Here is a 12,212-nt window from a genome sequence, read left to right on the forward strand (position 1 = left end):
GACTTTAAATATGGAGCTCATTTTCATAAAATATTATGCTTATTGCTCACACCCTTGAATTTCACCTGGGACTTTTATTAAATTTTCATTTCCTAAAAAACATTTGGCTGCTTAGCTAACTATTAGGAATTATACCCTCTTCCCCCCAGGTAAAACTGTTTGCCTCTGTGGCTAAGCCAGGGCTCCCCGGCTTAGATGCACGCCGACAAGGCCGGCAGGCCTCCAGGGCAGCCTCCTCAGGCCCCAGAGCCTGGCGCACAGCTCTGCAGGGCAGTGCCAGCGTCCTCCCGCAAGAGCTTCTGCAGCCGTCGCTGCCACCCTCACGGCCCTCGGAGGCTAGGGTGAGCCTCAAACCAGGCCCCCGGGGAAGCAGGGGCTCCACTTGCAAGAAAGGTCTAGTTCTCCGGGCTGCGTGGGGCTCTGAGGTGCTGAGTACCCTGAGGCCCTCCCACATCCAGCCCCGGGGGCAGTCCATCCCCAGAGGGCAGCGGAAGGAAACCCCCCACCACCCAAGCTGGGCAGTCCTCTCCCAGCCTTGGAGGAGCACTTGGCTGGGGACACCAGGCCCACGGGGAATCCCCACCTGCACTTGAGGGGCCAGCCCAGGGCTCCCAGGGCCAGAGTGGCAACCTCCTCTCGAGGTTAAAGGTCACAGATCAGGTCAGAAGCTACACTGGGCATGGGTGGGAGGCGGCTGGGGGCAGAGCAGGGGCACGGGGACCCCTGAGGGTCCTGGGGGACGTCATGGCCTGCGGGCATCAGGTGGGCAGGCGGCCTGCACAGTAGGGTCAGACTCGCTGATGGTCCTCAAGAGCAGTTTGCTGGTAGTCAAGCTTCCCCGTTGTGAAGAGAGACCACTAGACACGCTCGAGAAAGCAGCCTGCACTCGCCCAGGGGCCCAGAGGTGCACCTCCCCTGCCAGGTCCAGTCCCGGGCCTGCCTGGGAGGCCAGGCAGGCAGGCCAGGCCCTGCGGCTGACGCCCAGGCCCCGGGACAGAGCCCGCAGGGCCCCAGGGAGGCAGAGGGGGCCCCAGGGAGGCAGAGGGCGCCCTGGCCCTCCCTCTCCTTCCACACAAGCCGATTCTCACCCAGTTAAAAGGATGTAGAAAAATGAAGCTCTGAGATCATAATTAAACAAGCAATAAATGTGCTGAAATATACAACGTAATCCGATTACGGAAGTGGGGTAGCGGGTTGCTAATTACTCGAGAAGGATGGGAAGGGCCACCTCCCAGACCTGCCCGCCCCAGGCCTGCCGCGGTAGAGCTGGGCCATTAAACACATCCTGTGGGATCTAATTAACTCGGGGCGCCACTGCCATTACTTTTCACCCAAGAAATCACTTTTGTTCAGTTTTATGTGTGTATGTTTCCCTTTAAAAAAAAAAAAAATGATGTAAGGCCCCGTCAGACAAGTGAGCGCCAAGCTGCATCTGTCTCCTCAGCTTGATGGCAACGCACTTAAAACCCCATTCTCTCTTATAAACCAAAAATTAGCCGCGCTCAGCTGTGAGGGTCATCACGGCTGCTATTTATATGCTAATGCCCTCCCTGGACCGCGTGCAAATTGCCCAGCCAGGCCAATATCTCATGTGCATCTCCGCTGCCTGGACGCACCTCGGCAGGTGTGGGCCTGCTGCGGGCGGGTGGTGACCATCTCAGGTCTCGAGTGGGCGCGGGGCGCTGCCACCTTCCTGCACGGAGGGGCCTGGAGCCGCCAGCCCCTCTCTCACCGGCTCCCGCCGCTCCAGCACTGAGGCCAGCCGGCTGGGGTGTGCAAGGCTGCCACCGCCCCATCAGGCCCACCAACCGTTTCCAGGCGGAGGAAACGGGTTCCTGAGTCTGTCCTACGTCCAGACAGGCAGCCCCTCCTCCAGGGACCCCGCCTGGGGCCTGATGCAGGCTGGCTGGCCTCGCCCAGCCCAGCCTCTGGGCGATAACGCTTTCTCACCATGCACCCTGGCCTTAACAGAAGATCCATGCAACTCTCCCAGACTCAGCCTTCCCATCTGTAAAACAGGGTTAAGGATGGAATCAACCTCACAGGGCTGACTCTGGAATTAAGGAGACCACCCGTGAAAGTATTCAGGAGAGAGCAGCCACCCTGGAGGGTGCTGGGGAGCTGGGCTGTAGGGTAGGGAGGGCCCAGGGCCTGTGGGGGCGGGGAGCTGCCCCCACAACAGCCAACATGCTCTCCCAGTCCTCGCAAGAGCACAGGCAGCCCCTGCCCCAGCTGCTGCCCCCGCAGAGCGGCCTGTGGCGCATGAGTGATGGAGGGAGCCGTCTCCAGGAAGGTTCACTGGCCCAGCCGGGCACAAGCCCCTCACGGCAGCTGATTCAGCTCCCTGCCTCCCTGGGGCCATGGCATGGTCAGCACTTCACCCCCAGGCTCTCTGCTCAGGAAGCCGGCACGGGGCTCCTGAAGCACCAAGCGCCATCCAGCCCAGCATAGCCGTGAGAGCCCAGCACACCCGGCCACGAACAGGAGAAAAGCATCACCCAGAGTCACACGGGATCTGCGCCCTTGCAACGAGTGGGAGCGTGCAGGGGTTAAACCCGAGGCTGCTGGCAGAGCGGCAACAGGAGAAGGGGAGCATCGTGGGGGTGCCCCAGCGGCTGCGGCGAGGAGCCCGGGCCGAGAAAACACCTGCTGTGCGCTCAGCCTGTACAGACTGATGCAGAGAATCGTTCCTTTCTGTCTTACTGGTGGGGGAAGATTAATATTTTGTGAATCACACAATACAAAGTAAGTGGTCATCATAACTACAGAATTAAACAACAGGCCATTTAAAAGTTTTCGAAGGATTTTTATCAGCATAACAGATGTAGCAGCCATGGATTATTAGGCCTGTCCTCCAGCAACAGGGCTGGAAACTAAATTTACCAAACGATGCTCCACATCGACCTAGCTAAGACCGGTCTCTGCCTGCTTCCACACGGAGCTGGGACGGACACACCATAGAACAAAAAAACTACATAAAATGAAAGTCACACATGTTCAAGCTGGCTTAAACACTCTAAAACAAGGAACAGAACACAGCAACACAGACTCAAGTGGGAAGCCTGACCAGAGACCCCAGCCAGGCGGCCGGGGAGACGCGCCCCACACGCGGCGCCACGCGGTGGGAACAGCAGGACCTCAGACCCGCCAGTCTCCCAAGGCGTTAGAGTCCAAGTGCTGAACTGCAGGCTCCCGGCTCAGCCTGCTAGCGGAGACACCAGGCAGAGACTGAAGCTGCAGACGTTTCACAAGACGACGACCAGGCGAAGACGCAGGTCTGTGCGCTCACCACAGCCACGCACAGCCACGCAGACACCGCCGCGGGGCTGTTCTGGGCGGTGGGCTGCCTGAGCAGGCGCTGCCACTCAGCCGCACACCCAGTCACTCCATCCACAGGCCCTCAGCCCAGAGAACCGACGCGCACGTGCTCAAAGGCTTCAAGCCTCTAGGTCGGCTCTTAGAGAATTCAGGGCCGCCCTGCTTCCTCCTGCTGAAGCCACCACACGGACCCCACGCCCCCTGACCCGACTGGACCACCCCAAACACCCCTATGTCCTCAGCCTCCTCTCTGCAGAGGGACCCCTCTGACCTGACCACGTGCCTCCCAGGCCTTGAGGCTGGCCGGCTGCGGTCAGTGACCTGCTGACGCTCAAGCTGGATCGGGCCCCAGCAGTGAAGGGGTGCACGGTGCTGACCCCCAACCCCCACAGCTCTGCTGAGGCTCAGAATCAGGGACGCACACACAGGACCCACTGCTCTTCTGTACCCAGAAAGCACTCTCTCTCACTGTGAAACAAGCATCGAGGTCACAACTCCCAGAATTAACTGACTTCTCATTGAGGTGTGTGCTCAGCCAAAGCCCTGTAGAGAGGCGGCCTCGGGAGCAGCCCACGACCAGGTCCGCCCGCCCGCCCGCCCGCCGGCGGCAGGAGAAGGGCGAGAGCACCCCCTGCCGGCCCCCGAGGGCCGCGCAGCGCAGGGGGCGGGGAGCGGAGGGCGGCCTGAGCTCAGAGGCCCTCTCGCCGCGCCTCGGCCCACGAGCAAGGACGAGGGTGTGCCAAGCTCAGGGCGCTGGCCGCTCTCCATTCTAAGTCCAGGGGCCTAAACCTGACCTCGTCCTCAGCAAAGAACGACGCCTGCCCACCCTGGGCCCCCTCGAAAAATCGGAGGGGGTGGGACCCGTCACCCCCACACCCACTGTGTCTCCTCCAAGTGGCAGAGCTCGACCCAGTGCGGTCCGGTTCTCTGCGCCCCAAGCGCTTAGGGAGCCCTGCTGCCTGTTTTCGCACCAGTTCTGACCAGAACTTCTGGGTTCTAATCACTAACACGGTCAGCTGCGGATCCCCCCCCCAACACACACACACACACACACACACACACTCTCTCTCCAGCTTACGGGTTCTAATCACTAACGTGGTCAGCTGTGGATCCTCTCCCTACACACACACACACACACACACACTCTCTCTCTCTCTCTCCAGCTGTGGGACACGCACACACACAGCCTCCAGCTGTGGTTCCTCCAAACACCCTGCAGCTGGGGACCCCCCTACCCTGCTCACACGCCCGCCAGCTACGGCTATGCCCCTGCCCACACACACTCTCCAGATGCTCCACCCCTTCCCCTAGGACATCCTTGGAGGACCCAGGTCCCTCTCTCTCAGTACCTTCCCGACCTGAAGCTCCAGGCCCTGGCAGGCCACCAAGCCCACAGGATGGGCCCCGTGGGCACTTCGGGAGCCGCCTCCCCTGCTCCCCTCCTGGGCCCCTCACTAGAGCCCCAGCCCTCCATCCAGGGCCCCTGTCCACCTCCGCAGCCTCCTGTCCAACCCTGGCCCAGCCCAGCCGCCTGCGGGCAGGGCCTGGCCACGGTCTCCGGTGCTCAGATGAGTCCGCTCCTGGCAAGGAGACACCAGGACCCGCAGGGCTGAGCTCGGATTGGGGGATGTGCCCTGGCTACCCTCACAGCCAGCTGGGGGCACTCACCTCCCCACTGCGGCCCTCCTCTGGCGCGATGTCCAGCTCCCGGGACCTCTTCAAGGCGGCTTCCAGCTCGGCCTTCAGGTGGATGGCGCCCTCCAAGTGCCCACCATATGTCCCCGCACGGGTGAACAGCTGCGAGGACAGGGCAGCACCTCCTAGGCCGGGCACTCACTCTCCCCCAGGGCCAGCCCTGCATCCTCTGTCCGCACATGCAGCCCATCTGGACCCAGGGCCTGTCCAGACCAAAGAGCACGCCCAGGCCAGGGGTCTGCCCTGACCCAGGAGCCCGCTGGGACCCAGGAGCCCGCCCTGATCCAGGAGCACGCCCAGACCCAGAAGAACACCCAGACCCAAGAGCCCACCCAGACCCAGGGGCCCGCCCTGACCCTGGGGCCCGCCCTGACCCAGGGCCACACCTGGACCCAGGAGCACGCAGCCGGCAGGAGCTTGTTCTGGATGAGCCTGAGCGCATCCCGGGCCGCACGGATGACGGCCGAGTTGTCCTCATTCTCACGCACCCTCAGGCTGTCTGCAGCAAATGCACAGTCAGCGGAGGGACCACCACCCAGGCAGGTCACTGGGTGTCCCAGACTGGACCACCCACCAACCACTCATCATCTGGCACCCAAACCTGCCTGCCCAGGAGACTCTGTCTCGTGGCTTTTGCCACAGAGGATTTAGCCTAATCCCAACGCCCCTCTCCAGGCCATGAAGTCAGGGGACCCCTCCCACGCCCACACTGCCCTCAGGATCGAGGCCCCACCCGCCCCTCAGCCCAGGGTCCTCCCTGTGAGCTCTGCCACCCCAGCAAGCCTCAGCCGGCACCCCCTCCAGCGTGACCTGTGTCCAGGCCTTGGCGCTCCCTTGCAGGGCGGGAGGTCTCACTGTGGCTGCAGAGGGTGGGTGACCTCCAGCCTCAACCCCCTCAGGAGCCCGGGCCACGTGGGGTGGGACGGTCAGCGCCCCTCACCCACAGGGGCCAGGAGGCAGAAGCCCCACAGTGCCAGTGTGGTCACGGCCCACGTTGTCACAAACGCAGCAAAAAAACTGTTTCTTTTGATTCCTCCTCCCAGCTGGCCTCTGGCCCACAGAGCGCCCTGCACGTCAGAGAGGGCCAGTGCCCTGCGCCCCACACGCCGGAGTGCCTTCCCATGCTCACCTCACAGCCCAGAGGCCCGAGCACCGGAAGCGTCCCAGGGCCTGTGGCCAAGGCGGCCTGGCGTGGGGGCAGCCCTACCTGAGGACAGCTCCACGTCCAGCGTGTACTGCCGGGAGCCCAGCCCGTGGCGCCGCACGAACCCATCTGGGTCGCTGTCCTCGTCCTCTGAGGGCGGCCCTCCCGCGTCCACGGCTCCCGGGCGGCGTGCGCAGGCGGGCAAGCTTTTGCTGCAGCAGGGCTGCTCCTCGTCCCTGTCGCCCTTCTCGGGCACGGGGCACCAGGCAGCCCCGGGGACCAGGTCGAGGTCGAAGGGCAGCAGCAGTCGGAAGCAGCTCTCCAGCTCCGTGAGGCAGTCCCGGATCTCCGCGGACATCTCTGTGAGGATGGACTTGGCTCGCTGGGCCCCGGTGGGAGTGGCGTCCGGGAGGGGACACAGCATGCCCCGCCCCCCCCACAGGCAGGCGGGCGCTCTGTTCCAGACCCTACGCTGGGACGTTCGGGGCGCCACCCTCAGCCGTGCCCAGTGAGAGCCTCCCTGGACGGCGCTCCTGCGGCTCCCTGCTGAGCTCAGCTCCGCCCCACCAGCCCATTCTGGCCGTGGCTGCCCGCGGGATCTCCCAGCTCTGTGGCCTTCCTGAGGCCAGGCTTCTGGAAGGGCCTTCGACCTGCTGCCTTTCAAGCTGCTCCCACTCTGGGTGCCCCCCACAGGGAGGGCTGGCACAGGCATCTGGGGAGCAGACTGGCAAGACTGCCATTGGTGGGTGTTGGGGTCAGATGGATGGTGACGCTCAGGCCACCGTGGGACATGTGTCTGCAATGTGGCCGCCGGAGAGGGTGGGTGGCTTGCAGGGTGCCTCCCCTGCTCTCAACTTGAACCAGCTCCGTCCACCTTGTCTACCCACCTGCCCCAAAACCCCCAGCAAGCCTCAGCCAGCACCTCCTCCAGCGCTACCCCTAGGCCCATGGCCCTGGCAGTTCTTTGCAGGGTGCCAGGTGCCCGGGGATCTAGGTCTTCCTGTGGCTACAGGGCTGGATGACCCAGCCTCCTCCTCACCCCCCGCCCCCACCAAACTCCCAGAGCAGGCCTTGCAACAAGGGTGCACCGCTGGGCAAGGACCTGAGCTCTGCCTGGGAAGGACCAGCAGGCTGGGTAGGGGGCGGTATCCCCATTCCCCACAGCTCACCTTCCATCTCCCTCGCTGCCCACTCGGACCTTTCCTTGTAGATTCTGTCCAAGCGCTTCTGTCTCTCTTCTGCTCGCTTTCTTTCTGCCAGAGTGCGAGCGTCCACATCTTGGAAGTCTACCTGAGAAGTTTAGGTAAAGGTCAGGCCCAGCTACAAAGAATCCAACGAAAACCTGAGTTGCAACTAGGCCTAACGGCAGACGCAGCAGCACAGCTATGCTCAGGAGCTACAGGCCAAAGTGCTATGGCCTCAGGCTCACGCATGCTGCTTTAACACACGAGACAGCATACTCAACGGTAACACTAAACCCCCAGAATGAACACAGCCATCGGCGTCTCCTAGTAAAGTCAGGTAAAAAGGCTTCTAGTCACACACGTGCTCCAGTGGGAAGGGAGGCTGCTGGGCAGACCCAGGGGCCTGAGAACAATGCTCGAGGGGACCCTAGGGGGCAGCGGGAAGGGCAGTAGCCACAGGCCTGGAGTGGGTGGGGGCGGGGGGGGGCAGTACCGGTCCTAGCAGGTGTCGCCCACCCAGACTGGCTGGGCCCAGGCGCAGAGCCCGGCAGAGAAAAGGGCAGTGTCGAGCAGATGACTCTCACGCTCCTTTTCATCTTGTGGAAACCAGGGCTAACGGCTCAGCCCCACCTACATGCTGGGATGAGCTGAGGCTCTTCCCTCACAGCTGCTCCCCCGGCTCCAGACCACCCCCTGCCCAGACCGCACGGGCCGGGGTGCAGTGCGGGGCCTGCCCACCTGTTTGCTGTGCTTTAGGAAGTGGAAGCCCAGGGCCAGCTTCTTATAGGCCGCACCGTACTTCTCATTCCAACCACGGATGGCCTGGGTGGCCGCCTGCCTCAGCCTCTGTGCCACCTCCCTGGGGGGCGGCAGGGGCCGCTCGTGGTCGGTGCCCAGAGTGAGCTCCAGGAACTCCTGGAAGTTGGAAACAACCAGCGTCCTGAACTGGTGAGACCTGGCGAAGAGCTGGTCCAGGACCTGGAAGGCGGACAGGCGGACCTCCGCGTGCTCCTGGCTCAGCTGTGCCATCAGCAGGCGGTGGGCGCGGCCAAGCTGCTCTCCTGAAGACCTGGAGACACAGGTGCAGTGGCAGGGACGTGCGCATTTCCATTGCCCTTCCCCCGGGGCAGATGCGCACTGCCCACGTGCCAAACCTGGCCCCTGCCTGTTGCTGGATAGCCCACAAGGAGAGGTTTTAACTCCTTTCATGAAGACAAACAGAAAAACAACATTTCCTGACACACGAAAGCGCGGTGAAGGTCCGTGCCAGTGCGCACGGCTTCACTGGGACCCAGCCAGGCGCTTTCACTCACTCGGCCGGCTGGCCGCCCATCCACAGCAGAGTGCCTGCGAGCCTCAAGGGCTCTTGGCCCGCCCGGCTAGCAGCGGTGCAAAGACCCCACCCCAGAGGGAGACCACCCCACAGCCCCCGAAAGCTGTGGCCTTCTGGGAGCTACCCCAGGAGGCGTGCAGGCCGCAACCCCTCTTTTGTTCCTCTTCCCAGCTATCCTCACCCTCCCCACCCCGCATGCCCTGCTCTTTGGGGGTTTTCAGGGAATGCAACAAAACCTGACCTGAGTCACCATTTTTAACCAAAGTGTAAATTCTTATCACTTAAACGATCACTTAAGTTCCGTTCCATAAACCATATGACAAGGATAACCAACGAATTTCCTTGTTTCTGTTGCTAGCACCTGAGAGGCTCTTGGATAAGAGTGATGTCCACAGACAGGACCTACCCCCCAACAGAAGAGTGCACCTGTGTGACCTCTAACCTTCCTCCCACACATGTTCCAACACTAAGTAACCCTTAAATCATACACGTGCGCTCAAGGACAGGCACCCACACAGAGAGCTGAACAGACCTGTTCTCCCTAAGGCTGCACACCCCTGCCTGGAACTGCTGCCCCAGAACAGGACCAAGCACTCCAGGGGAGATGTCCTGGAGAGGTTCCTCTGCTGGTTCTTCCCCAGCAGAGAAGCTGACCCCAGGGTAGCCCCACATTCTCCTAGGGTTGGCACAGACTTGCTGAGACATTGAGCCTTAAGACATACTTGCAAATTTTCTTCAGTTGCTTCATTTTCTCGGGGTTCAATTGGGGCTCTCCTGAAGTTGTGAGCTCTTCGACCAACTCTGAAAGTTTCTGATCCATATCTAGAAACAGGAAACGCAGAGACGCTGAACGACCACCTAGTATTTCACAGCTCTGGGTTTTATTAGACGTCGCTGCGTTCCACTGTGTCAGGCACAGGGTGTTGGCACAACACTGAGGAGTCCTTGCGACCTGGCCTCTATGACATGACGCCCGATGCCGAAACTTAACAATTCAAGGTGAGATTCCGCGCCGGGTCAACAAGACATTTTTGATGGTAATTAGGAAAAGGGCAACAACAGGTGCTCTGGAGGTCTACAATCTGAGCCCACCAGCGAGAGCCACGGAGCACGCAGTCACGCTCGGCGGGAAGGCAAGGACCAGAATGGCCTGAATTACACTCAAGCTAGCTTTCCCGCAGGACGGCAGGCGCACCTCTCCCCTCGCCAGCTCGACCATCCCTCCGAAAGCCACAGGGTGGCCTCTAGACCCGCAGGGCAAGTTGCTGCAACTCGACCTGCTCGCGGGCAGCCGCCAGAAGCGGGTATGGAGGAGGCCGGGGCGCCCGCGCCGCACGGGGAGGGCCGGAGTCGGGGGAAGTGAGGACGCCCGGCGGTCCACCGCGTCTCCCACCAACAGTAACGTCTGCCGTCGCTGATGCTCGGCCGCCGGGGCGGGTCCGTCCCGCCCTCCGGGGCAGAGCCCCAGCTCCCCGCCGCCCTCGGGCCAGCCACGGCCGACGAGTCCCGGTCCTCAAGCCCGGGGCGCGGGCGGACCGAAGGGGGCGGCATCCCGGGAAGGGCGCGGCGGGGGCATCACCGGGGGGAGGGGGGACGAAGGAGGCGCCCCCGAGAGAAGGCTCGCAGCCCCACCTACCGCGCTCCCTGCCGCTCGCCTCAGCCCACCCTTCCGGCGAAGGGCCCGCCCCCCGTCACGTGCCCCAGATCGCGGCAGTCATTGGCCCGCCCTAGCCCGGGCGGCGCGGGGGCGAAGGTCGGAGCCGCCAAAGCCCTGTCTAGCCCGCTTGGCGGCCGCTCTCTGGTTAGCCCGCCCCTTCCGGCACAGGCCCCGCCCTCTCCTGTCACGTGACGCCCAAGCGCGAAGAGCAGTAGCCCGCCTGGACCCCGAGGCGTGGACGCGGGGTCAGGGCCAAGACCTGCGCGGTGACGCAGGCGCGCTCCCAGCCGAAGGCGGGTGTGGGGGTGGGTGGGGTCTGACGACGGGCGAGAAAAAAGGAGGCGGGCGGGCGCGGCAAAGCCTTAAAGGGGCCGCGTGCGCGTGGGCTGGGCCGGCCCGACTCGGGGTGCGCGCTCGGCTTTTCGGCATAGGCACCGGGAGCGTGGCGGCTCCCCGGCTCCGGGCCGCCCGGTGGGCGCTGCCCAGAGGGCTCCCCGGGCCGGGGCTTGGGCGGACGCCCCAGCCGTCCCCGAGGGGTGGTGCCCCCGCTGGCAGCGCCCTCCCCGGTCCGTGGGCAGCGCGGGGAGCCCGGCCCGGGGGACCCTCCCCGGAAGACCCGCCTTGGCTCGTCTGCCAGCCGCCCGCTGGCCGCACGTCCTGGGGGCGGGACCGGCGCGGGGCTGGGCGTTGGTCCTCCCGAGGCCGCGGCAGGGACGCCCCCAGGCCTGGCGGCCCCGGCGTGCTCGGACGCCCGCCGTAGCCGGGCCCTCGGGAGGCTCTCCGGGGCCACGGCGCCCGCACGGACCGGCGAGCGGCAGCTGGGGTGTGTGCCGGTGCCCGGGTCGGGCAGAAGGGGCCGACGGCGCCGCAGGCCTGCCGGCCCGCGCGCCTCCGCGGGCGGCGGTGCCCGACGCGCCGGGCTCCCGTCTCGGGACGGAGAACAGGACGCCGATTGGACCGTGTGGTACCGCTGACACAGAACGCCCAGAAGAGGGGGACCCCGAGCGGAGGGAGGGGCGGGGGACCCGGGATCGGGGGTGGTGGTGCCCAGCCTCGTCTGTGTTGAAATGTCGAGTTGTATCTTTGGAAAGGGTGGCTCTTGTGGTATGTGAATTACACCTTAATAAATAGCTATTAAGAAAGGGTGGCGGGAAGGAACGAAAAATGAGACAAAACGAATTAAAAAAAAGCGAAAGAAGAAATGACCGCCGCCCTCCCTGCGCAGGTCCCCGCGTCTGGTCTCCCTTCTGTGGCTACAGGGTGTTTCCCGTGCGAAGGGGACCCCCTCTATCCAGCTCCCCTTCCCGGACTCCCCTCCACGGCTCTCGCCGCCCAGCTCCTGGAGACCTGTCTCTGCCCCACCACCCACTCGTCTCAGCTGATGGAGGGTCCTCTGTCCTTCCACGCGCTCGGGCCAATGACCTAGGAGGACCCCTCGACCCCTCTTCCTTTCCCCCAGCCCAGATGTCCGGACAGCCCCACCTTCAGAGGGGATTCAGAATCTGCGCACTTGGTCACCCTACGGCCACCACCAGGTCCCTGCCACATACCCTCAGCTGGTCACCGCAGTCACCTCTGCCCTCCTGCCCCCTAGAGACCCTTCACCTCGCAGCAGCCAGAGGGACCCCCTAGAGGCTAAAGTCAGATCGTGTGATCCCCTCGCCCCTTCAATGGCTCCCATCCAGGGTGAAGCCAGAACCTTTAACAGACCACGGGGGCCTTCCGGGTCTCTGCTGCTCACCGGGCCACCTCCCTCCTGCTCTCCCTGCCCCTACAGCTGGTAGGGCTTCCGGAAGCCACCCCACGCCTGCAAGGCTGTGCATCCCACCCTGCATGTCTTCCCTCAGCCGCCCACCTCCCTTGCTGTAACAAGCCCCCACC

General features: G+C 63.6%; 1 protein-coding gene across 2 annotated transcripts in view; it reads right to left on the reverse strand.

Annotated features, from left to right (window-relative positions):
* Positions 1-10,342, reverse strand: part of UVSSA (UV stimulated scaffold protein A) — a 28,722-nt gene extending 18,380 nt beyond the window's left edge. Inside the window, exons 1-7 of one of the 2 annotated variants that reach the window (XM_055589292.1) lie at positions 10,311-10,342; positions 9,397-9,496; positions 8,080-8,410; positions 7,327-7,447; positions 6,221-6,517; positions 5,400-5,512; positions 4,987-5,115 (exon numbers count right to left, since the gene is read on the reverse strand). In XM_055589292.1, coding sequence (XP_055445267.1) covers positions 4,987-5,115; positions 5,400-5,512; positions 6,221-6,517; positions 7,327-7,447; positions 8,080-8,410; positions 9,397-9,494 — 1,089 coding nt within the window. In that variant the 5' untranslated portion in view covers positions 9,495-9,496; positions 10,311-10,342. Of the gene's footprint in view, positions 1-4,986; positions 5,116-5,399; positions 5,513-6,220; positions 6,518-7,326; positions 7,448-8,079; positions 8,411-9,396; positions 9,497-9,869; positions 10,277-10,310 lie in introns of those variants that run through there. The other variant, XM_055589293.1, reaches the window with a different exon arrangement.
* Positions 10,343-12,212: the final 1,870 nt, after the last annotated feature.

The sequence above is a fragment of the Bubalus kerabau genome, chromosome 7, assembly GCF_029407905.1.
Source record: "Bubalus kerabau isolate K-KA32 ecotype Philippines breed swamp buffalo chromosome 7, PCC_UOA_SB_1v2, whole genome shotgun sequence".
In the NCBI taxonomy this organism is placed as follows: domain Eukaryota; kingdom Metazoa; phylum Chordata; class Mammalia; order Artiodactyla; family Bovidae; genus Bubalus; species Bubalus kerabau.